Source organism: Erithacus rubecula (genome assembly GCF_903797595.1).
Source record: "Erithacus rubecula genome assembly, chromosome: 6".
NCBI lineage: Eukaryota > Metazoa > Chordata > Aves > Passeriformes > Muscicapidae > Erithacus > Erithacus rubecula.
This window is the reverse complement of record NC_136688.1, coordinates 828,874-854,560: the sequence shown is the minus strand read 5'-3', so window position 1 is coordinate 854,560 and position 25,687 is coordinate 828,874. Positions and strand designations below refer to the sequence as shown.

Here is a 25,687-nt window from a genome sequence, read left to right as displayed (position 1 = left end):
TATATTGCACAGAAAGATTGACCTGTTTTTTAGTGGTGCTGATGAACTTGAGAAACAGATGCTGAGTACTCTTGAGTATACATTGGGTAAAACCTTGAGGGGTTTTCTTTTTTTTTTAGGGGTTTCACAGAGGTAGATTACTGATTTTGTGTGCCCAAGCAAACAGGATTACTGTTTCCTAAAATGCAAGCACTGCTGTTGTTACAAGGGCTCTGGGAACTTGCAAAGTTATCCAAGCTGTCAAAAATAAAAAAAAACTGATCTCTTTGGAGTTGTCATGGCTTAACCCCAGCCAGCAACTAAATACCATGCAACTGCTCACTCATGTAGGTGAGTCATGTGACAACTGTCCTCTGAGCTCACAAGATAAGTTTAAAAAGATATCAGGTGTCATCTGATAAAATGAAAGTTAACACCTGCAGTTTTAGATGTGATTTTTACTGGATCTCTCAAAAACCCCAACAAAATGAATCCATTTGTAGTCTTTATAAGCAAAAGCAATCCAAGAAATCAAAGCTGATTCAAAACTGGATGTTTTGTTGTGTGTAGAGATTTACCTCTTTACAATTAAGTTGTATTGCAAAACTTAAGATTCTTCTATGAAAGAGTGCTGATACTATCATCACATTAACCACAGAGTTGGGTCGCAGTGATGCATATGATCCATAGGAATATTATCATGGCAAATTCCAAATTTATGAGGATTTTGATTAGTACATCTGGAACTTAGAAAATGAAATATGATGAAAAAAAATCCTGACCTGATCAGAATCTGAAATGGGACAAAAAAAAAGAAATTGCTATCAGCTAGATAACATTTTGAATAATGGACATAGAACTGAAAACTTAAGTGGATAAAGTCAGGTAAATTGCTGTTAAAAAACAGAAAAGAGGGATCACTGGAGCTGTAGAGCTGTTAGTAGAGCACATGTTCTTGTTACTTTCCTTGAGATATCTCTCTGTGTAATTTGGGATGGTTTGGTTTGCCTTTGCTGATCCTGAGGTGACAGGATAGCTGCACATTTTTATGTAATCCATGAAACTGAGCCATAAGGCCAAACATCAATTAAACATAGATCAATAAATCCAAGCAGCTGGACAAAAGCAAACTAAGGACTATAGCAGACAGATTAATACATGATATACTCATTCAGCACAGGAAAAACCCCAGCTGGAGAACACTTTGGTGTTTCTAGAAGAATGTACCCATTTGGACAGAGAACTTAGAAAGCTATACAAATTGGAGATGTCTACTAAATGTATCTCATGAGGAACACTTGTATGAATTATTGGATAATTTTGATCTCTAAAACTCTATTTTCAGCCCCCTGATTCTTCATTTACCTTTTTGGATAGACACAGCAAATAGTTATTTTTCCATTTATAGCTAAGAGTTACTGTGTGGTGCAAAAGATTGTCTTCCTGATAATGATTGCTTGCAAATTTCCAAAGCAAATACGAAATGGTTCTTTTGACTCATCCGTTTTATGGGGAAGTACAGTGTGCAGTCTAAATTGAGAAAATGAATGTTCTGTTGCAAATAATCCACGTTCTGTTGAAGGGAATATTATAGTATATGCAAAAGAAGGAAAATGCAGATTTGTTAATTTAACTGAAATCATGCACTTATTTCAGAATAAATTACTTGGAAAGGCTTCATATCTTATTGTGTACTACGCAGTTCTTTCTTTGAAAAAAGAAAATCGACTTTTTTATCATCTATTGTAGTAAAAGAATCTGATTTAATAATATTGGAAGGAACACCAATGCAGGCAACAGACAAGTGATTTAAAACAGATGTGAAATTCCCTCTGTGTATAAAATTATAGGCACTGGTGATGACATTAGATGCATATGACTAATCACAGTTAATGCTTGCTGTTGCCAATTAGCTTTATTAGCACAAGCAATTTGAGCACAGCATGACATTACTTTAATTACTGTAAGCAGCTTGTTCATTTATTGAGCAGTATGCATTTAGAAAAGGGGTATTCTATCTGCAAATTAATCATAACCCTCTTTGTCATTACAATTTCAGGAACATTGAGGAAAAAGACTTTTCCATGCAAATAGAAAAAAGGAGTGATGAAAGTCTGGCAGTAATTTTAGTATTTTACTACTATTCCACTTTTTTATAAAAAGACAAAAGCTATTGTATGATTTCTGTCTGAAAGCTGGACATGAGTGAGACAAAATTGCTACCATTAGAGTTAAGACAAGACATTATGACCATTAGGTGGTAGCAATGCAAAAAAAATCTTGTGAAAGTGTACAGGAAAAATAAGGCTTCAGGTATCTAGGACAGAAAAAGCCCAATCCAAACTCCAAGCTGCTCAAAAAGCTTATTTTCTCCTTTTGATATCATATGAACATGCATTTGTTATCTGTGACATAGGTAAAAATTTGCATATCAGAATACAGTCTTCAGAGGGTGGAGGATGCATCATTTCATTAGGAAAATGCAAAAAGAGTCATTGTGCAATTATGTTACTCAAAATTGCTGTAGCAAATGAAACAGCTGCATTATTGCTGGTTGCATAGGCACCACTGGATCACAAAACTATTGCAGAAATGAAAATGGATGTTGTGGAAGCAAGAATTCAAAATAAGTTTTTTTTCTTTTTTAGAAATTTTTATTTCTTAATTCAAAAGGTAATAGATTCAAGAGACAGAACATACCTCCTATACTTTATGTCTGTAGATATTTTGAAATTGAATCAGGAGTCATATTCACCGTGTTTTACAATAACTATTTGCAATCTTTCTTTTAACATTCCTGTTGCAAATCTTGTTTGGGACAAGATATTCACTGTCCAAAAATGAATTTAGAGAGGTCTTAAAAGAGAGGCCTTATCAGTTGTTGGCTTTTGTGCTGCTGTTATTCCTCTGTTCACCCACAGGTGTTGCAGAAGCAGTAGTGACTGCTGCAAGAAATGACTTGTGCTGTGTGAAGAGGTTGCACTGAGATGTGCAAGTGTCAGGCTGGATGGAGCTTTGAGCTCCATCTGATCTGTTGGAAGATGTCCATGGCCACAATAGGGGGGTTGGAGCAGGGTGTTCATTACAGGTCCTTTCCAAACCACTCTGTGATTCTGTGGGTCAAAGGTTCATTCTGCAGTGATGAGAAGGAGCTCCTCAGGACCCACTATCTCCTTTTGCATGAATGTCAGCCCATTTTGGGTTACAAGATGCAGGAAATCAGGTAAAAAGGAAAGAGGGTTCAGTACTGGTGCCAAGGATTGTTGACTTTTACATCCCGAGATAGTGTTTAAAAAGATATTTCTCAATGTGTACAAACAACACTTTAATTTCCTAATATTTAAAGCATCTGAAGGGGATCTGAATCCAAATCCTTTCTTACTCAATACAAAGTAAAGACAAACCTCTATGACAGGAATATGCTCGTGACAGAACAGGCAAAGTTTGAAACACATATATAGGTAATGGAGAAGCCCCCAAGCAAAAGAATAAATGAAAAATTACAGAAAGGGAAATGTATCCAGCAAAAAATAAATGGTGTAGGGTAAGGGCAGTTTTAAGGGAAAGGCTGCCATACATCTGAGTGGCTTGGAGGGAAGACAAGACCATGTAACCTGCACATCATCTGTAGCCAAGGTGCATGGAGAGCTTCATAGCTGACACCCACCCACAGCTGCCTGCCTGCTCGGCTGTGCTGAGCACTGGGCAGGCACTCAAAGAGGAGGAGCTCCTGTGGCTGGGCTCCCAAACCAGCTGTTCTGTGTGCCTGCACTCATCAACATCTCATTATGCTCATTGCATGGATGCACCACAGATTTCTGTGTTGTGCTCAAAGGCCAGTCTGGGTAATTACAGTTTATCCCAATTTTCCTGTTTTCACTCAGATATGGTTGTCAGTAACCTAACAAAGATATGCATGAAATAATGTGCTTTTATTCATGTGCTGCATCACAATGAATGTCATGGTTGAAAAAGCAACACCAGTGAATGCAATTTATTAGCAGTATTGTTAAGCTTAGAAAAGGTGGTCAGGTCCCCAAATGCCCACTTCACACATTTTTTAATGTCTTCAGGGGAGATGATTCTACCACTTCCCTGGGCAGCTGTGGGTAATATACTGCAAAACAAAGTTCAGTAAGAGGGCACGCTTGTGTTGGCTGTGTTTCAGCAGGGACAAACTGTCTGCACACCTAAGGAACAGAAACACGGAGGGAACTTTGTGTACCATGGCAAGGGGTGGAGTGGCACTGAGGGGCTGTGGTCATGCTCTATCAAAAACAATGCAGCAAATGGGAGCTAAGCCAAAGGAATGATCCCAACAGTAACTGAAAATGGAAATACATGCTAATTTTCATCATCCTATATATGCTAATAACTAATAACACTATTCCTTATTTGTCTTAAAAATCTGCTAAATAGGGGAAAGTGAGGATGAATGGGAGAGTTACACTGGATGTCATCCCAAGGTAATATTTAGGGGGGGAACAGTAATCTTATGGTTTTTTCTTAAATCTGACTGTAGCACAAATTTAAATTGCATTAATTATAAGTGCTTGATGAGTGTTGTAAGGTAAAGCTGCTTGGAGATTCTTCCTAAGTAAGGTTGGATATAGGCTGACACTTTGGACTTTTTTAGTCCCATTTCAATTAAATGTGGAGCTGCAAATAATAAGCATCACAAATTTACAAAAACATAATAGTTTGTGCAAGTGGATACAAAGAGGCTAATCAGAATTCTCAGGCAATCAAATAATTATTAAATTTAAAAAATATTAAAGTAATATAATACAGAGTTAGAACCCTGAATTTAGAGATCTATTTTTTTGAAATCTATTTAAACAAGGCTTAATAAGGAAGTTGGGAGGTTAACACCTCCCCACGCTGCATTTGTTGTAGAGGTAAGTCTTATTTCAAAAGAAATGATTGATGTATGACTAGAACAAGAGTCCTGCATCCCAAGGGTTGTTAATACAGCCTTCAGCCAAGTCCTGAAGCTTTCTGAGCAGTTTCATTGCCAGGGTGGGGTTGCAGAGTGGGTAGGGAGAAGTTCAAAACAAACAAAAGGGCAACAAAAAGGCAAAGAGTGAGAACTATTTCAGCAAAACTCGATATGGAGAATATCCAATGAATCAGAGTGAGCAATAAAGCAGTGTCCAGAAAACTGTGATCAGGCTGCATGGAAATGCAAAAAAACAAATGTAATTCACATTGCTTACAGTGGGATTATTTTGCAAATCAGAAGACTATTTTGCTACTTAGTATTTTCTGAATATTCTATGAATTAGTATTTTGTTTTAAAAATGCCATCTTGAGAAAAGATGAATCTGCTTCTTAATAGCACAGAATGACTCGCAAGGCTTCATGGTTGACACCAATTGCATTTTAAAGGTCTTAGTTTACAAAAGTCTAATAAAAAATATTCTAGACAACTCTAAATATTGAAATGTCTTTCAAAGCATTAAAATTTCCCTAAATATCACATAATTTTTTTCAAATAGGAGCTAATGCAGGAATAAAATGCTAATAAAATAAGCAAGCTATCCATAAATATATACAAAATGAGTAAATTTCATTTATATAAACCATCAATGTCATTTTCCAACTGTAGGCCACCCAGTGAAAACTGACAGAAAAATGTGATGCTCTTTAAAGAAACCAAGAAGAACATCTCTGTGGTGACAGAAATCATAGAAGAGAAAATTATCTATCTGTTTCTAATATCTGTGGTTCATGTGAGAAAAGAACAGAACTGCCATTTCAAAGGGTAAGTTTTTTCATAGCCTTCAAAAATGACAGTAAATATATTTAAAAAGTAGTATGCACACAGTATCTATGGGATCTTTGCAATAGAGGGAACCAGCTCTAATATGTGTTGTGGTCTTTTATGCACTGTCTTTCAGCATTTTTTTTTCATTAACTGACTTTTTCTTATCTGAGTTACAAATGAAAAAGAAAAAACACATTTTAACAAGCACAGTTTGAAATTTGGAACCACATTCATGAATGGAAACAATAGAATGAAAATTTCAACTTAATGATTACAGGTTTTTGTTTTATTAAAAACCACCTTTCTTCATGTTGAAGTCTGTAACAGAAAAAAAGATAAATAAAAAGTAATATTCTTACTTGGCAAAGATATTAGTTATTTTTGCATTTTCAGTTTGCTTGCATGGTAGAGAATTAAATTGTCATTTTGATTAGTGTCTAATCGAAGTCATCATGTCATTTAGCAGATGGGACAGAGATCCTTCTTCCATTCTGTTCCTCCTCTTGATGCTTTTATTTTTCCCAGTGGGAGCCTGGAATGACCTAACTCAAAACTGAGGCATCTTGGTTTATGTGAGAGAAGCAAAGGAAGAGGGAGTGTCTCATTTTCCCTTGCAGGAAGGTGAAGGGAAGTTCTCTAATCACTTAGAAGATTCTACTGCTAAATAAGGCAGAGAAAGAACTTGCTTTGAAATCTTGTAACCACTGATGCTTCAAGCTTAAAATACAAACAGCAAGCTTTTCCCAGCTGTTTGTCTGTGGAACTCTGGATACCATTTTCATGTTAGTACAAAGAACTTGAAAGATTATAAGTTAAATTGTGACAACATTCTTTTCAAATTTGTTACTTAATCTTATTTCTTTGTGTTCAGCTGAAGTCGAATTTCACCTCAGTCTTGAATTCATCAGTGAGGAAAAATGCCTGCTTACAAAACATGCAGAATGTATTTCCTATCACAGTTGACTGCTGTGCTGATTCTACTGACAAGGGCCTAGAATAGCAGTGTCCAGCATAAATTTTTGGCAGGAGGCTACATTTACATGACATAAACAAATCTTCTGACAAAGTCAGTGAGGAAGCCAGAGCAGAGAGTCTGCCACACCTATCAATTACTAAGATTGATATACATTGAAGACTGATATACATTGAACACGTATTGAAGGGACTGGGATCCCAGCTGGGCCCTCTCCTGGCTTCTTGTACATTCCCATGGGAAGTAGAGAAAGCCTTGATGCTGTGCAGACACTGTTCAGCAATAGCTGAAACACTGGGGTGCTTTCAAACATATCAGCTGCTATGAAGGAAATTAAATCTAGCCCAGCCCAGTACACCTACACAATAGACATCCTAAAGCTGGTGGAGCTCAATAGTCATGCCTTCACAAACAAGCATGGTATTCTCATTTTCCATACAGTAACTGGAATTTGCATGTTGCTTTCACCACTGGGCAAGTAAATAACTTTCCATGTCCACCCTGAAGGGTATTTCCATAAGAAATTGTTGTTCAAGGTGGCATTATACTTGCAAAGAAGAAGCCAGTGGAGTTCAGAACGTGGTACATCTCATCCTGAAGTACAGAGTTATCTAGAGGTGGATTTGCACTCCAAGTTCCAGTGTTGAAGCAGTCTCTCTAAAGGAGCTAAGGCAACTGACAAGCTCAGCTCAGCTGCCTAAAGGTAGGTGGGCAAAATAAATTTTACTCCTGTTTAAATATCTTTTTCTGTAGTCTAGAGAGACATTTGCAAGTAAAAAGACAACTTCATTCCTTCTTATCTTGCCCCAATCCACCTTCCTTCACCTAATGTTGTTCCTAAGTCAAAATACCAGTTACAACTTTTAAAATTCTCAGTATTTAAAAACTTTCTATTTGCAAAACACTCTTCTTGCCATAGAATATCATCTTGCAACTGAGTTGTGTGTCAAAATGTGTAGTTTTTCGGTATTAGGGCTTTGATTATTAAACATTTCCTGATAAGCTTCACCAGAGTGTGCATTTACTAACTTGCAAAGACTAGAAAAAGCCATTTTGGTTAGCCAAAAACAGATGGAAAAGCAGAGGTCTGTTTTATGCATGTGTGCATATCTTTACCCACCAGGTAAAACTTTAGACCAGCCATATTATTTCATTTATTTGTTGACATGTGGGTCATGCCAGACTCTGCACCTACTGATACTAATTCTTTTTGCATTGATATATTTATGATACCCAGGACACAGAAAAACCAACTGCAAAAATAATAAGCAAAATTATTCTTGTTTTTGTCATGCTGGGAAAGTCTATATTGATACAAGTGTTTGTTACAGAAACCTTCATGAAATTTCTGTAGATTTCTAATGAAGAACAGGCAAAACTATTTTCACAGTTTATAATACTTGTTTTTCAGTGTCTACAAAACTTATTAGATAAATATTTTTAAGTTATTCAGGAAAACTAGTAAGGTACCTGCCTGACAGACATATTTCTGATTTTTTTTTCTGGTTTATTTAATTTGCTTTTTCAGTTATTTAGGGAAAATTGAGCCCGTAAGTTTTCAGTAATAATTGAACTGCTGTGCTGAAAGAAGAAAAGAAATAAAGAAAGAATAAATACACAGAATTAATCTAAAAAAACCCCCACCCTTTTGTTTTATTTCAACATTTGTACATTTAGAGAATTAAATTTTGAGATGAATGATGAACTTCTACTCTTTGTAAAAATGGAAGAAGCATAATCTTTCAGTGAAGACTGGCTTATAAAGTCAGGCATTGGTGACTGAAGTTCTGAAGAATGAACTCTTAATCTGTTCTTAAAGGTAATGTAGTTTTTTGGTTTTGGGGGGTTTTTTTTGCAAATTAATATAATATCATTGACTAAGACAGTAATAATTTTATTCCAAATTGCAACATACAAAACTGATCTGGTGGGGGTGACTTTGTAAGTACAAAATTCAATATTTTTGCTTTATACATGTTTACATGTATAAGCAAAAGAAATTAAAAATTAACTACTGATTCAAACTTTGTGTAAAAATAATCCCATTATCTTCTGGTGGCTTTCTTACACTGATAATAAAGAAGTGAAAATTGATTAAAACACACCCACAGAACAGTAGTTCTAAACTTTACAATCCTGCTGAAATGTTCAGCCAAGTAATGATTTTCACTGCTGGAAAAATAAAATGAATATTTCTTTCCCTCATGTAAAAACAAAATATCCTCAAGTAACTCTTAGGAAACACAGAACAAAGACAACAACCAGAAATACAGTCACATATTCCTCTGGTAAGTGTTTCACATTTATTCCTTTTTTACTCATAAAAAAAGACATCAAAGAATTAAATGGGTGTGGGTGGGGAAGATATAAAGAAGGAAATGCAGGCTTTATCTGGATTTACTTGGTGCTACATAATAAATTTGTGTAGTAATTCCAAAGGTGGCAATCCAAAGGACTCCATGAGATGTTGGTTTTTTCTTTTTTCTTGAAGAGTTAGCAACTATTTGCTAGTAGTTAATAGAAATCTCTAGCTTTCCTTCAAAGCAAATGTCTCATCTTCTTTGAAGTAATATTGGAAAAGATTGTGTATAGTAAACATATATTTTCCTTGATAGAAGTGGGAGGAAACACTCAATTTGAAGCCTGCAAATTCATGTTTTGCTACCAGCAGAAACAGATAGTTTTGAAAATGGCAAAGATTCAAGATGCTCATATAATGTAGCAGTGCTGATTCACCAGGATAAAGCTCTAACATTGCTCCTACACCTGAGAAATTTTCCATTTTATAAATGTTGCAGAACTCAGAGCATACCTGTGCACAAAAGGCCAGGTAGCTCTGCAAGCAGCCAGATTAAGCCTCTCCTTGATCAAATATTGTGTCAGGTCCATCCACACCTAGGATATCCTTTTGAGAGCATAGGTAGAACAAAATAAATTCCCACATTTGTCTTGCAAATCAGCCTTTGACTGGGGGTCTTTACTTTTTTGTTTTGCTTATTTTCTTTTTTTGTGTGTACTGAGGAGACTCCAAGGTGGTTTTATCAGAGTGTTTTGGCAGCAGTATCAATTACCTCTCTGAAATGCCTGCACACCAACACTCACAGCATGGGGGAAAACCGGGCAGAATTAGAGACATGTGTGCACATTCTCACTGCAGTTACAGAGACATGATGGGATGCTCACCTGACTGGAATGCTCCATGGATGACTGAGTCCTTTTTAGGATGGATCAGCCAGCAAGGGGATCTGCTCTTTATGTGAGACAGCAGCTGGGATGTATCAAGCTGTGCCTTGGGCTGGGTGAAGAACTTGACAAGAGCTCATGGGTGGGAATTCAGGGACAACGTGGGTGACACTGCTGTGGGTGTTTGCTGTCAGGAAGGGCAAGTCAATGAGGAATTCTCCAGTCAGCTGGAAGGAATCTCACAGTCACAGGATCTGGTCTGACAGGGAACTTCTGCCCAGATCTCTGTTGGGAAAACAACCCATGTGGGCACAAGGAGCCCAGGAGGTTCCTGAAGAACTGATGGTGATGTTTTCACACAGGAGGTGGAGGAGCCATCAAGGAAAGGTGTGCTGCTGGACCTTGTACTGACAAACAAGGAAGGACTGGCTGGGGAATCACAGAATCATAGAAGCACTAAGGTTGGGAATGACCTCCAGGTTCACCAAGTCCAACCTCTAACCATGTGAATGTTGGGGTCAGCCTTGGCTGCTGTGCCATAGAATACAGGATCTGGCATGGAGGAAGCCAGGCAATGAATAGGATCACAGCCCTTGGCTTCAGGAGAGATACCTTTGGCCTCCTCAAGGATTTAGCTGGAGGAATCCCATGTGCTAGGGATCTGGAAGGTAAGGGTGTCCAAGAGAGCTGGTTTATACTCAATCATCACTTCCTCCAACCTCGAGACTGGTGCATCCCTATGAGTGAGAAATCACACAAAGCAGAGCAGATCTGCATGGATGAGCAAAGAGCTACAGGCAAAATCCAAAAGGAAGAAATAAGTTTATGAAATGCTGAAAAATGGACAGACTGTTTGGGAGGAATATAGGAAGTTGTCAGAGTACACACAGATGTATAAAAACCAGAAACAAACAAGATACAAAATTGTATTTTGTAGCTGAATATCTATATTTTAACATTCTGCCTATTATTTTTACACTTCAATGAACTCAATATAAAACCACTTTTGGAAAATATTGGATGTAAGCATTATTCTGTAGCTCCTTTTTGAATTACTGTGAATGCATTCCATGTCTGAAATGCCTACTTGTGAGGCTTTCTGTATTATAAAGTTGCAACATACTTGCTAATGAAGCAGCTGGCACTGTGTCCTGTTAAAAGATAAGAGCCATGAAAGCACTGACCTCCTTTCCTGCAGCTTCTCACTTTAGTACACATAATTTGGTCAAGCACTTATTGTAATTTAGCTCAGGTCGGAATGGATCTTGAAAAATCATCTCTTGTTTAGGACCCTGACCACTTGACTTTAAAACCTCCATGATGGAGACTCCACTAAGGCCCTGGGACATTGATTGTTTTCACTGGAAAAAATTCCTCTCTTACATCAAAATGAAACCTCTCTGAGTACAGCTTGTGCTCTTTGCTTATTGTTCTCTCCCTGTGTACCCTTGTGAAGAGAGAGCATTTGTGCTTTCTGTGGCTGACTTTTGGGAACTGGAAAACTGTGATGAGATTCCCTTGAGCCTCCTCTTCTCCAGGGTGAAAAGACCTAACTCCTCAAGTCTTTCCCCACAGAGCAGGCTCTTCAGCTCCTTGATCACCTTTGTGGCCCTCTCTTGAGCCCTCTCCAATGTGTTTATGTTTTGCACTGACAGGAGCTGACTAGACTGGGATGATCACAACTCTATCTCTGCTAGTTATGCTCCATGGATGCAGACTAGGATCCAATTTACCTTCCTTGCTGCAGCAGCACACTGTTCTCTTGTCCACCAGGATTTCCAGGTCCTTCTCACCAAGGTTCCTCCTCAGACAGTTGGATTCTAGCCTGTCCTGGTAACTTTGGTTTTGCCATCCCAGGAGTGTAGCCTTGCATTTGTCTTTGTTAAACTTCATACTGTTCTTTCTATTCCCCTCTTCCAGCCTGTCCAGCTCTCCCTGTAAGATTTCCCTTCTGACATGTTCACCCAGTTTGGTGCCACCACCAGATTTGGTGAAGGTGCTTTCAATCCCATCATCCAGACCTTTGAGGAGGATGTCAAACAGCAAGTGGCCCTATAGGGATGGAGTAAGGAGGAATTCCTCCCAAGATCTTGCAGGACCAGGAACTCCCTTGTGTGTGGTGGGTGTGAGCTGCCCCTGAAGCTGAACAAAGTGGAAGTCACCAGTGAGTGAGGAATTAAATGGAAAGCTATGCCAAGGACCAGCCTCTGTCAGGTATACATCAGAATTCAGAGTTTGGTAAAGGAGCCTCTGCTCCTTTATATAAATCCTATAAATCCTGAATCCACTCTTTGAGTCAGAGGATCCCACTTGGACTCAGAGAGAGTGAGAGAAGCTGAGCTCTAACATTGGGAAGGAGCTGAGTGCCAAACTCAGCCCCTTACAAAACTGAGATGTATAAAGCTGTGTTTGCTTCTGAGAGAGGCTCTGACCCATCCTTCTCCTTGGCTATAAAGGAAATAGCTGAAGCAGTGGCTCTCCTGGAATTTCAGTGAGCCCTCTGCACATATCCTCTTTGCCCAAGTAGAAGTGTTCTGGGGATAGAAGGCTGGGGATGGCAGTGGGGTGTGCAATCCAGTGTATTGATCCACTACTATCCATACCAGAAACACTGGAAAATGGGATTTCTTAGAATATTTCAAATTCTCAGTGCTCTTCTCAGATAAACTGTCACCAGGAGAGCCTGTGGTTCTGTCTGACTTCTTTAGGAAATGAAACTTGTGTCTTTGTGCTGTCGAGAAATCATTAGAGGTTTGAACCTACTGGCTTATCTTATCCAAATTGATTTTTGCCTGTAAGGAAGCAAGAATCAAGACTGTTTTCTTATCATTCCTCACAACGTTATTGATGTGTATAGTAACTAACTTTCAGAATTTTTCTCTGAAGTGTTTATTGTGTTGTTTATTTTCTATAGATACACAATTAGTCTGAAAAACACCATGCTTCTTGAATCAAAATTCGTTTTAAAAATACAGCAAATTATGTAGTAGTCACAGTTTTGATGCAATGGTATATGTTTGTGAATAATAGCTCTGGTAGCACACTGAATGATGTAATAATAGGAAATTGTTGATTGATATCTGTGTAATTTAGAACACAAAATAGCCTTTTATTCAGAAGATATCTATAATATTTAGTTCTATTTGATGCTGAGGTGGTAAAATGTGCAACAGACTCACTCAGTGAAAATTGCCTACACTTCACAGAAATTACAAAATGGGAAGAAAACAAAGCAAAGGGATCAAGGATGAAGGAAATTATCTTCTCTTATTAATATTTTAAGAACAAAACACAACAACCTGTTCTCTGTTTTACCTCAATTAAAGGAGGAACTAATTCTATAGATGTGAGGAAAAGACTAATCGTGAGGTTTCTTTAAGACTTAAGAGCAAGCTACTTACAAAATGATAGTTGCATTGAAGTTCTGTCATCTTCAGATAAATAGAGACAGCATCATCTTCAACTTATCTTTGCTTAGGTTAACAATGGCAGCTGAGATGTAAATATTGAGGGCTGGAGAAACAGTTTTGAGCTGAAAGAAAAACTTTAAAAAAACTTTAAATAAATTTAAATAAATTTTCAGCTTTGGCAGAATCACCAGACTCATTTACCACAAGAACAGCAATAAGTCTTTAGGACAGTGAAGCAATTCACAGCCTTGATGGCAACTGGAATGGCTCTTTGTTTCTGGATACTCAGATTTCTCAGTGTCCACACTCTAGAAAGATATCTATGTCTTTCCCGCTCAGATTTAACCACAGAAAATCTTTCATTTGTGTTCTCCTTAATAAATCAGTCTATTCAGGATGGAAACACTGATCTCAAAAATTTAAAATTGTTTCCAATGCAGAAAAGATAGCAATGTAAGTTATTGGTCTCACTGCATTTTTGTGATCACCTGGTAAATATTGAATAGGATTCAAAATAGACATCTTGAAACTTCTTCAACCAATCTTTTCTAGTTAGCTGGATGATGACAATCCTCCAATAAAACATTTGCTTTCTGCAATGTCATTGTTTCACTGAATTACTCATATATAGGAGACATTTTTTTTGGGTAATTTGTCTCCCAAGCCTAGAATCATTACAATTGCTCATATAATATTAGAGGTTTTGTGTACACATCTGAGAAAGGTCTTAAACAATAGGTTTGCACTTGATATTGCCTGGGAAGTAGGAAAAAAACTCACTCATGTTTTTGTGCAGATGGACATCACTTGTGGCTACAGTGGCTTCCAAGATTTGATTTGGATATTCATTGGTGAATTGGTGAAAACAACCCTATTAGACAACTTCAACACAAAAATAGCAGACATGCTTTTTCCTGCTTCAGTCATTATCTCTCAGTAATCTCAGCTGTGAAGGGAGTCAACTGCAGACTCCAGACCCTTTGAAATTATAATGTAAAATCCACTTTTATTCAGTGTTTTTCCTACTATACAAGATAGCCATCCTGTATGGTTTATTTTTTTGCTAATTTAAATTTAAGTGGTCCATCCTACCTTATAAATTGTATAAAAGGTATGTTTTTATCATTAAAGACATGGTAGAATCCTTAGGATTTACTGTTTGTTCTCAAAATTAAATATCCAGTGACAAAAATGCAATACTTTTATTTCCCAAGTTCAGTGTTTCAATACTGTCATTTATTTTATCCATTTTATAATTTTCTTAAAAATTCAAAGCTTTTTGCTCTGGCTGCAAACAGTACTCTTCCCTGTTTTTCTTTTAATTATTTTTGAAATGCAGTTGCCATCACATCTGTAAAATTGCATATACATGTTGCTGTGTGAGACAGCCAATCCTGCCTCTCATGTATCAGTTTAGGGACATCAGAGACAGCTCTGTTATCAGTGCTTATTGTTCCACTGACTTGAGTGAATTTCAGATGAGCTTCATTGTGAGTTTATCTGATGATGGACCTCTGGTGAGGATTAGGCATAACCTAACAGCTACTGCAAATTGCATTTGGCCTTTCCAATTAACCAGACAATAAATAAATCAATGGAGGAATTAGTACTCTGAAGGGTCTCCTCAATGAAAACAAGCTGTGCAGTCACAGAGAAGGCCATTAGTCAAGCTAAGATGGGAAAGGCAGGCTTCAGACTAATGCCCATTTTTTTCCCTCTGAGCAGTGAGATTTAAAATTTCTATGGAATAAAAAAAAAGACTAATAGCATGCTTGAGAGAGAAAATTGTGGGAATGAGAACATCAATTGTAGGAATGACTGATAAAATTATTTAATTTACACTAACATAAATATAGATTTAGACAAAAAATATGATGAGCAAGTGATGGATTAAGCTTTTCAGTATCCAAGAAGGCTTTCTTTTTCATCTGACTCTAGTGGAGATGAAGAGATCATTTCACTCTAATTTGACAGGAAGGTGCAAGTACTGTGGATGAAAAATCAGGATAAAAACTGCAGGTTCAAAAACATTTCAAATACATTTTACAGGAACATCAAAAGTAAAATTAGTCAAAGTTCACAGAATTAACACATAACATTTCTTGAATGCAAAATTAGATATCTCGATGTAACTTCTGTGGTTTTCTTAATAACAAAAAGAAAACATTTTGTGGCACAAAGTAGCTTAATGTTTCAAAAATTACTTAGAGCTGAAAGCTAGGGAATTTCAGTCAAAAGTGCACTTTTGATAAGGTAAACATATCACTTTGCAAAAATTATACTACTATTTTCCATATCTATCTAATCTGAATTGTGAGGATCATGCAATAGTTGAGAAAACACCTTCAGTAAATGATAGAAAATATCAAATAAAATCTGCAATGCTGAGCTTCCCATGTAGGTACATCAGCATTTAAGAATTGCATAAAATAAACTTTATCTCAGAATTTTTTGCTCAGAGACCCAAAGACAAGGCTAGACTATTATAACCCTACTGCATCTGACAAAAGAAGGTAGGAAATAGAAATACAAGCTTCTGTTTCTAGCTTGGGTTGTGAATATTACTCTACCTTAAATTAAAAAAAGAAAAAGTTTGCTTTTAGATTAGTGGATGGCAGTTTCTGGAAAGGGAGATGTAAGTCTAACATGCTGTGCAACATCTGTGATGTTTTCTCATTGAAAGAGAAGTGAATTTGAGGGATTTGCAGCGAATAAACTAATTTGTTGCAGAGAAAGTACAATTTGGTAGGGGAGAAAAATTGAACTAATACTGGATTCTCTGCTTTGTAATTCAGTTCTGCACATCCCGATGTCGTCTGTAACCACAACTAAGAAAAGCAAACTGTTGAAACTCCTCAGGTTGTAAAGGCACAGGGCTGGTCGAGTCACTGGAGAGAGCTAAAGCCCTGCCTTTTATAAATACCCTGAGTGAAGTGCTGTCTCAGACACAGAGCGGCAGGAACCACGGACTTCCAGCATCTCCTCTCACTGATGCTGGAGCACCGCGCACGGCTCAAAGGGATTTCAGGAGCGAGGCACGGGGAGCTGCAGGGCTGGGAAGCAGAGCAGAGCTGTGTGAAACCCCTGCCCCCGAACGCCGTGACTCTGCTCCGCCTGCAGCACACACAGACACGTGAGTGAAACTCTCAGCAGTGATGTGCAGTCGCTGTCCGTGAGAGTCTCTGAGCAGTGATGTGCAGTCTCTGTCCGCATTCCCTGTCCCATAAAGTCTCTCAGCAGTGATGTGCAGTCGCTGTCCGTGAGAGTCTCTGAGCAGTGATGTGCAGTCTCTGTCCGCATTCCCTGTCCCATAAAGTCTCTCAGCAGTGATGTGCAGTCGCTGTCCCCGCTGTCCCCGGTCCCTCGGAGGCGCGGGCAGGGCAGGTTGATCGCCCCGCTGCAGCTCCCCGCGTCGTGCTTCCAAGCGCCTGTAATTGGGTTTGTGGCCGTGGTTCCTGCCGTTCCCGAGGCGGCGGCTGGCGCGGGGCCGTGTCCCGGGGGAGGCGGGGGAGGCGGTGGGCGGCTCTGCGCGCATAAAGCGCGGCGGAGCGCGGGGAGAGCGGCCGCGGGACCAGCGCGCTCCGGCCGTGCCGCCGCAGCGCTGCGAGGCACACACCGCCCGGACCAAGGTACCGAGCCCGGCCCTTCTCCCGCCCGAACCGGGCTGCCCAGCCCCGCTCCCGGGGCGGGCAGCGCCTTCACCCCGCCGCGCTTTCTTGCAGATGCAGAGGTGCACCGGCTTCCTGCTCCTGGCTTTAATCCTTTGTGCCACCCTTTCGGAAACACTCGGGCTGGTTTTCTCAGTAAGTATCTGTGGCTGAGCTAGCGAGGAACCGTGAACTTCCCACGGATATACACTGCTCTTAGATATAGGTTTGCAAAGGATGCAGTGCCCAAAACCATTTCGGGCTATAAGCAGTTTGCTTTTTTTTCCCCCCTTTTTTCTGTTTGTTTGTTTTCAGCTAAGAATTTGAAGATTTTAAATACTAGCTCCCTTGTAAAAAAAATACCGTGACTAACAATGTCTAGATGTTAGCCCAAAATGGAATGGGTTCAGAAAACCTCTGCCTCAGAAAAGAAGATGTACATGGGGATTTCTTTTAGGAAGAGGCTGTCATGTAAATCCAAGCAATAGAAATAAGCACTGCTGTTTGCCGAGGTGGCTATCAGGTGGTAATATCAACTTCAAGTAGAGAGTCGACATTTCTGCCTCCAAAGTGTGATTTGCAGTCATTATTTATGTAGTGTGAAACTGTCAAACCACATGGATGTCAATAGCAGCACTATAGACTTAGATGGGGAGGGGGCAAGAGCTCACCATGAATATTTACTTCAATATGATTTGCTTTATTTTAAATATACTTTTTCTTGATTTTGAGCCTTCAGACGATTCTTTCTGCTAAAAGAATGTCCTTTCGAGTGCAAGTCGTGCAATAACATACTTATGTTTTTTTTCTTCAAGGCAAAAGACAAAAGGGGTTGGACTTTGAATAGTGCTGGTTATCTTCTTGGGCCACGTAAGTGAGGCACTTTTTTTTCCCTCATTATTTCAAAATGCAAAAATTGTGTTATTCACTTCTCTGAATATAGCAATTTTGTCTAAACCTGCAAGACTGAAGAAACTCATTTGGGAAAACACTTGCTTAGATGTTTGCTACATGCCTATCATAGAACTGAGTTGTCTTAACTACTCTTTTCTAAAGGTGTGTGATGGGGGGCTTATGTGCAGAAACACATCTGCTCACATTTTGTGCTTCTGAACTGTAATTTTCATATGACAAATATGTGATCACCAGAAGAGTGAAAAAAATGTCACAGCATCTTAGATGTCAAGGGCAGAATGATAACATGTGGTATTTGGCACTTCTCCATCTATTTCAGATTTCACCTTTAAATCTTTTTCCCAACTTTCACTACTTCAATTTGTTATACTACATTTTTTTTAAAATTAAAGCAAAATGAATTAAAACAGCGTCTTGCAAACTCAAGACTGTTAACAGTTCACTATATGAAAAATCAATATACAGGGGTACTTGTTACAGGTGGAGATAATAAATACATGTTGTAAGAAAAGTAATGCAGAACCAAGCTGTCTCCAACATTTGTCCTTTTACCATTAATTCTTGTGAATATGGTAAAATTCACCATTAATGTTTCTATATATTCAATCTCAGTAACACATAGACAAATACTACACATACTTACTCTGACACTCTTCATTCTTTTTAGCTAGCAACAAGGATACATTTAAAAAAGGAAAGGAATTTAATTAATTTTAAATATGTTAACTGGTTCTGTAAATGTCTAGAAGTGTGTTTGCCCAAAGCAGATCTAAGCAAATTGGAAAAAATACTGTGGGGAAATGTGCTTGTCAAAGTATTATATTTTATATCTAGGCCTGGATAATATGAATCATGCTTAGTTGCAGTCATATTGATCAGCTTTTACTGATAAAAGAAATGCCTGTTGCAAATGGGAGAAGAAGAGGCACCAGGGGCATGTAAGAGTTTCTGGAGGTTATTCATGTAAACTATCTGCAATTTTTAGCACACTCACCAGCAATACCCTCTTAAAGAGAGAGGAAAGACTAGTAAGAACAACTTCCCAGTTCACATGCAGATATACCCTTGCATTTTTTTCTTTACAACTTCTGAATCCAGCAATAGCTTCAGCAAGTATGTAGCACAGGACTGGGTCTGTAATTTACATAAATCACAAGTACGAATTTGGAAGAAAGGTTATTGTATTTAATGACACATTAACTTCTTGTAACTTTGTACATCAAACTGCCCAACGTGATATTTTCATGGAAATTCATGAAAAGCAAGCAATAAAGGAAAGGTTGTTGCTAAGTCAATTAACTCCTCTGATTTTTAATTTATTTATCAGATGCAGTAGATAACCACAGGTCTTTTAATGACAAGCATGGTTTCACTGGTAAACGTGAAATACCACCTGATGAAGATATTAAAGCAGGTAATGAAAATCTGGAAACCAGCATTTTTGATTTGTTTTTTGTATTAAGTAATTTATTTGCTTTTGAGTTCACTATTGGATAAAAAACTATTTATGCACTACAACGGAAATCCTAATAAACATATGAAAGGAAGAAAAAGGACATTAGGCCATTCAGTGTGATATTTCTATGGTCATGGATTACAAGAGCTAAATGATTAGGAAAATGTATCATAATTTTATTGCTTTAAATATGTAATAGATCATATTGCTTTGAAGAAACTTCATTTTTTTCCTCCTTTCATATGTTCAAATAAGTATTTCAAATGTCACTCTAGCCACTCCAGAGTTAATTTTTTTATTGCAAAGAAGACAGTCCATAAAGGCTGTCAGTAATGAAGGCTATAGAAAAAACAGTCTCAGTATTTCCTATGATTAAGCAAGGTGGATTATCTTCCTTAAAAGATTAATAATGTGGTCACAACTCAAGTCAAAATGTTTAATTGTTGCATGTGTCAGAATTTAGTAAATGGCAATGAAAAGGGTGCAGCCTTGTTCTGGATTTGTCATCCAAAGCTGGGCCTCTAAAATAAATGTCTAGACTCCCTTTATGAAGAAGCTGACAATTTCTTGGTTTCATTTTGAACACCTATTTCAGGATAAGGTGCAGAAACTTCTAGAAAAACCTGTTTTATCTCCTGAGGAGAAACTAAACCTGCTGCAGACATCTAAATTGAGTTGGGATCATCTCATCCTTAGGCTGATAAAAGTGACCACAGTACTTACTGAGTACATTTATCACTGCACTAATGGGGGCACAACAAAGCTTTTGGAGCCTATTTTAAACACACCCAGTACAGCACCAATGCAGTTGACACTAAATAAGTTAATAAATAAAGGACATATGCTTAATTACAATCTCATACATACAGACTTCTTGAAGAGAAGAGAAACATTAATACATTTCTAAATTGTCAACACTCTCTGAAGGACTGTCAGTTCAGTTCTGGTACACAGTTACAGAGTGGGGGTTTGTGTGGGGTATTTTTTTGGGGCTGTGCTTTGCTTTGTTTGCTGTTTTTTAAGGGAAAAGCCAACTCTGCTGTCTCAAATACTGGTGTTAAAATGATACACCTGGCCAGTCAAAAACAATGTAAAAGTTCTTGCAAAGGACTGTACTCTCCTTGAAGGAATGCTGCAAAATTCATAAACTCTCCAGACAACCTAGAAAAATTTCTAAGCTGTATTAGGGACTGAACACTAGGTCTAGGAAAAAAGCCCTCTACAAAACTGCAAGTATTTCTGAGCATAATCAGTCAAATCTTTGAGTTACAAGGTCATAATGGCTTGTTTACTGAAATCTGCAAGTTATCCACTATACAGAATTAAGGTCAATAGCAGAGCAATAGATAAGTACAATATTTCCTAGCCACTGAGGAATAATATTTATCCAATAAATATCACATATAAAATTTGGGTAAAAATGTAACTAATACAGTAGTACAAAGATCTATGACAGGTCAGATGGATATAAAGGTTAAGGAAAAATAATAATAATAAAGTATTATGTATTATTAATGCAAATAAGAATATCTTTGTGGGAGTTCAAAGACTGGTAGACAAGATTTTTAGGTGCAAGCCTATTAAATACTTTCTTAAGTGCTTATTCTCCTTGTATCAGAAACCTTTGTGTCCCTTGCAACCCTCATCAATGTTTTAAATTTGTGCTACAGAGCTCAGTCTGCCTTCTGACCCATCTGATAATGTTTTCAGTGTTGTAATAATGGACTGCTGGTTCTGATACCCATATCTGTGTGCAGAGGATTAGAAATCTTGGGGGAGTTATCACCATTTGTTCTTAATAGAGAGGAGTTCTCCATTCTCCTAAAAATAGCAAGGTGTCTTTCTCCAACTCCCTGCTGATTTTTTGTATCTCTCATTTTACAGATGTATGCAGAAAGTGTCTTTCTCAAAAGTGCAATATCAAGCACCCATTAGGTCATTAAAATAGCATCAAAAAAGCTATTTTCACAAGCTTGAAGACAAGTGTATTGGATTAGATACCTGTGTAAAAACATAGCTTTCTGGACTTTTAGAAAAACACCCAGGCCTAGTTTTTGGGCTACAAATCACTTCTATATAATTTGAAAGGCTTATTTGAAATAAAGTCAGGTTACATGAACGAACTTCTAACTGTTCTGTAAAGCTGATGAATTTTTTGCTACGTTTAAATTTAGTCTGTCCCTGCAGGCTCAGGTGGACACAAGGGAGAGAGCTGGAACAGATTTCATAAGGCCTAGAGACCACAACCATGAAGGTGTGAAAGCAGCTGCTGTGCAGCCAAGTCATACAGAGCTGGCTGATTTTGATTTTGAGAATTGCAGTTACCTACCCTATGGGGGCTTTGCCCATCCATGAAATGAGGTTTGCCATCAAGGATTTTAAGGAAAAAAGGAATTTCAGGTGGTTTTGGAGGGTTTTCTTTCCTCCCCAGTGTCATTAGGATACTGCTGGGAATCAGGGAAAAGCTGCCTTGAAGCCTTGGGTTTCTCAGACTGCTCAAGGACAAGACATTATAACAATGATTAATCACCTGCTGGAGACATGAGAGACATGATGCTTTGCAGAAAGCATGTTTTCAAAGAGGTGTTGCCTTCTTGGACCAATGAGTCTTTTCTATTCTGTGTTGCACAAACTACCCTATATGGGTAGGGTTTCTTTAAATAAAGCTATTTTTCTTCTCCATTACACAAAGAACTGTGTTGCATTATCCTTTTCAATGCAACACCTCAGAGTACTCATAAACTTAGCCACAATATTTCATGCAGTGTATCTTTGAACCATGTTACCTCTGAGTAACAACCAACTCGTTTTGCAGGGAACCTTGGAAGACCCGTGGCTGATGAAAACATTGTGCGCACAATTATCGAATTTTTGACTTACTTGCACCTGAAAGGTTAGTGAATGCCTTTTAATCTTTCACACTTGCTGGTGGGAAATTCACTGAGGAGGCAAGGCCATCCCTTAATGTACACATGTGCTGCAGATTTGGGTGTGCAAGACCTGGAACAGCACCTGGCATCACTCACACCCAGAGTGCGGGTGGTCCTGAAAAACCACATACATACATACAACAGGTAGAAAAAATTTATTCTACTGCAAACATTTGAGGGGTTTTTCTGTCTCAAGAAGCAGACAATTCAATAAATCAGTAACTTCTATATTCTTACTTTTGTATACAACAAATTATAAGCAGCTTTGTGACAAGTGTATGCTGTGGAACTGTGTGTACATTTGTGTTTTAATTTAATTATTAAAGGAGGCTTTCAACAGATGGGTTCATTTTCTGCATACCCAGGCTGCTTTTTACTCATTGTTTTCTGAATTATTTGTATTCACCCAAGGAAAATAACTCTCATTACTGAAAATGTGAGTCCAGTGTTTATTTAACTGAATTTGCATTTGAAAACAAAACCTCTTTATAGCTAGTCCTAAGGGCCTGAAATAATTCAAATACATATTTAAAGTAGATTATTAGCATATATATTTACTGTGGACAAAGTACTAGTTTATTTGTTGTACCATTGTGAAGAAAGAGCCCAAAACACTCCTTAACTCTGCTGTGTGAGCCTAGGAGGTAAAATCAATGTAAAACAAATTAAACTCAAGCACACACCCTCTGCATAGGCTAAAAGCTGGTAAATCAGACAAAAAAATAAAAAGCATCTCACAGAACTACAAATTATTTCTTCCCTGGAGCAAATGAGCTAAAAAGGCTCCCTTCTTAGCATGATGATGAATAATAGTTGGTTTTTTATTCAGAAAAGGTGGTGGTATTGTCATGTCCTCATGAGAAACCAAAAATGGATCTCCAGGTCTGGCTTTTTTCAGACATAGTTCTTGTATTCTCAGGCACAGAATGTTATCACTTATTATCTCAACAGTATTTATTGGAAATGCTTAGAACAAACTCTTACACAAACACAGAACTGTAAACAAAGTAGGTGAAAACCGTATTTTTTCATGACAAAAATCCTTTAACACATTTGCTTAAATGAAACCCTACTACATCAAATACATTGGTTTAGATATGTTCCTTGGTGGGGGAAGGGGGAAAACATCACTCATGGGGTTCAGATTCAGGCACTGGTTTTTCAGATTAGATATACATTTTAATCTACAAGAAAAGGCAGTATTTTTACTGGTGATAACTAAAACTGGCCTTCATATTTTTCTCTTGGAAATTATTCCCTCCAGCTTTAAGTGCTTCTCATAAAGAGCAACAAGTAGGATGGCAGCTGTAACTAGATAATATTAAGTCTAATGAGATGCTGAGATCCAGCAATATCAATTGACATAATAAAATTAATGTAATTGTTGTTCTGTCACTGCTTTTTCTAAAATGCTGAAATTCTATCTGGAAGATATTATCGACATGCAAAAGAAAAATTCCCAATATTTTATAAATTAAAATCAGTAAAGTTCAAAGATTTGACTGCTATAGTTGAGAAAAATATTAGAAAAATTACTGAAACTGGATTTCATTAGTTAATTGCTAAGATAAATATGCATACTTACATATGTGTTAATTATCTTTTTTTTTCCTTACTTTGCAGAGGTGGGAGCACTTGACAAGCTACCTACACCAGAGGAAATGAACCAGTCTTGAAGAATGCATTTTTATTTTGTTGCAGTGTAGATTTAGACAGAATTCTAAACAAAAGACCAAAATGACCTGAAGTTAAGAATTATGGTTTGCATTTATCTGATAAACGATAAACAGTGTTCTGCCCTCTGGTTGGTCTGTTGGATTATTTTTTTTGCTTTTTCTTTTTTTCCCTTCTTTCCCTCTCCTGCAGTGTTACAGTGTATAATTTTGCTTTGGCAAAATTTTTCTGTAGGTAAATGATAAAATAAAAATAAAGAGCAACTAAGTTGTTTCATTTTACAATTCTGTACATACCAACACACAGTGCATCATATACAAAGCCCAGGGTAAATTCTAATATTACACTGCATCTATACTCTGTTAGAGCAAACAAATAGAGCAATATTAGAGCAAAATAAAACATATACACTATATACTGGGTATTTTAAATAACAGGAAAATAACAGTGACTTCAGAGTGCTGCCATGTAAAATAATTTTAATTCACAGATCTGTCTATACTTCTGTGCTTCAAAGAAACATTACTTTGCATTAACATGAACATTCATGCTGTCATAGACACAAATTCCTATTAATAATAAATTCCACATTATTCACCTGCATTACACCAGCCCACTGGCTGGAGCCTACCTTGATGCAATGCAAATGTTCTGTGCAGGATTACACAAATCTTAAGTGTAGGATTCCCATGTCATGGAGAACACTGGGGCTGTGCTCCTTAATGAAGGAAAGCTCCTGGCTGCTGCCAGATTAAACGTACACTTCATGAGATGCTTTATTCTGAGTCTAGCAAAGCACTTGGATCCATGTTTAATCCATGCAAAACAGCTTTGATGTGCTGGACCAGGATGCTGGGCCTGCACACAATAAATGTCAGATCAAGACTGAGGAAAGGTTTGAGAGGATACAGAACCTTAGAAAGGTTTTTCATATTCAGATGACTTTCAGCCTCTGCACAGTGCAATGAAATATCATCTTTTCAAAATGCTGACATGCACTGGAGTGCACAGACTGACAGAAATGTTGCAGACCTTTATTATCTAATCTTTTTCACTTGTAGCATAGCAAAATTCTAAAAGCCAAGCCACTGGTGTGTGCTTTGTACCCACACAGCTATCCCACCTTGTCATTCTGTGCTCTCCCTGTGATAACCACTCAGCCTTTGATCTATTGTCTGATGTTTCCACTTTCCAAAGTGTGAAAATACACTTTACATCAGAACCAGTGAGCTTCTGAGCAAACCCTTCACACTATGTTTTCCTGGATTTCTTTTTGGTTTTTTAAGAGTAATGAAAAAAGTATGCACTGCTAATATACATTCAGCTAGTTCAACATTATTTAGCAAATTTTTGGGCTTCCCAAAACATGAAAAAAAGAACAGAGTGAAATTTGACTTCTGTACATTAGTATAGCTCAGTAAGTCCTAATTCTCATTTCCACTAGTAATGTTCACACTTCTCACAAAATCTTGAAATAGATCTCACTAGGATCAAGAGGTTCCCTTTTCATTGACTTCCATGGCCTTTGGTTCATTGACTGTTAAAACCCAGGATCTATTTGAAGTACTCAGTAGCAAACCCTCTCTGGCAAAGCAGCTGAATCTATGATCAAATTAAAGGAACTTCATTTTAGTATTGAATTTCTTTCCTTTTCAAAAAGGATAAAAATTTACAAATACTAGCATAGGATTGGAAAACAGTAATTACTTTGATCAAGTTAGCTCACCTTCAGCTCCTTAGAGTTGGAGTCATC

The 25,687-nt window shown here is 37.7% G+C and overlaps 1 protein-coding gene across 1 annotated transcript; it reads left to right on the top strand.

Annotated features, from left to right (window-relative positions):
* Positions 1 to 17,003: 17,003 nt before the first annotated feature.
* On the top strand, positions 17,004 to 24,201 carry GAL (galanin and GMAP prepropeptide). The gene is made up of 5 exons (XM_079307890.1): positions 17,004 to 17,115; positions 17,775 to 17,829; positions 19,202 to 19,288; positions 22,146 to 22,223; positions 23,884 to 24,201. The coding sequence occupies exons 1-5, from the start codon at positions 17,035 to 17,037 to the stop codon at positions 23,934 to 23,936; spliced, it is 354 nt and encodes a 117-aa protein (XP_079164016.1). The 5' UTR covers positions 17,004 to 17,034; the 3' UTR covers positions 23,937 to 24,201.
* The last annotated feature ends 1,486 nt before the right edge of the window (positions 24,202 to 25,687 follow it).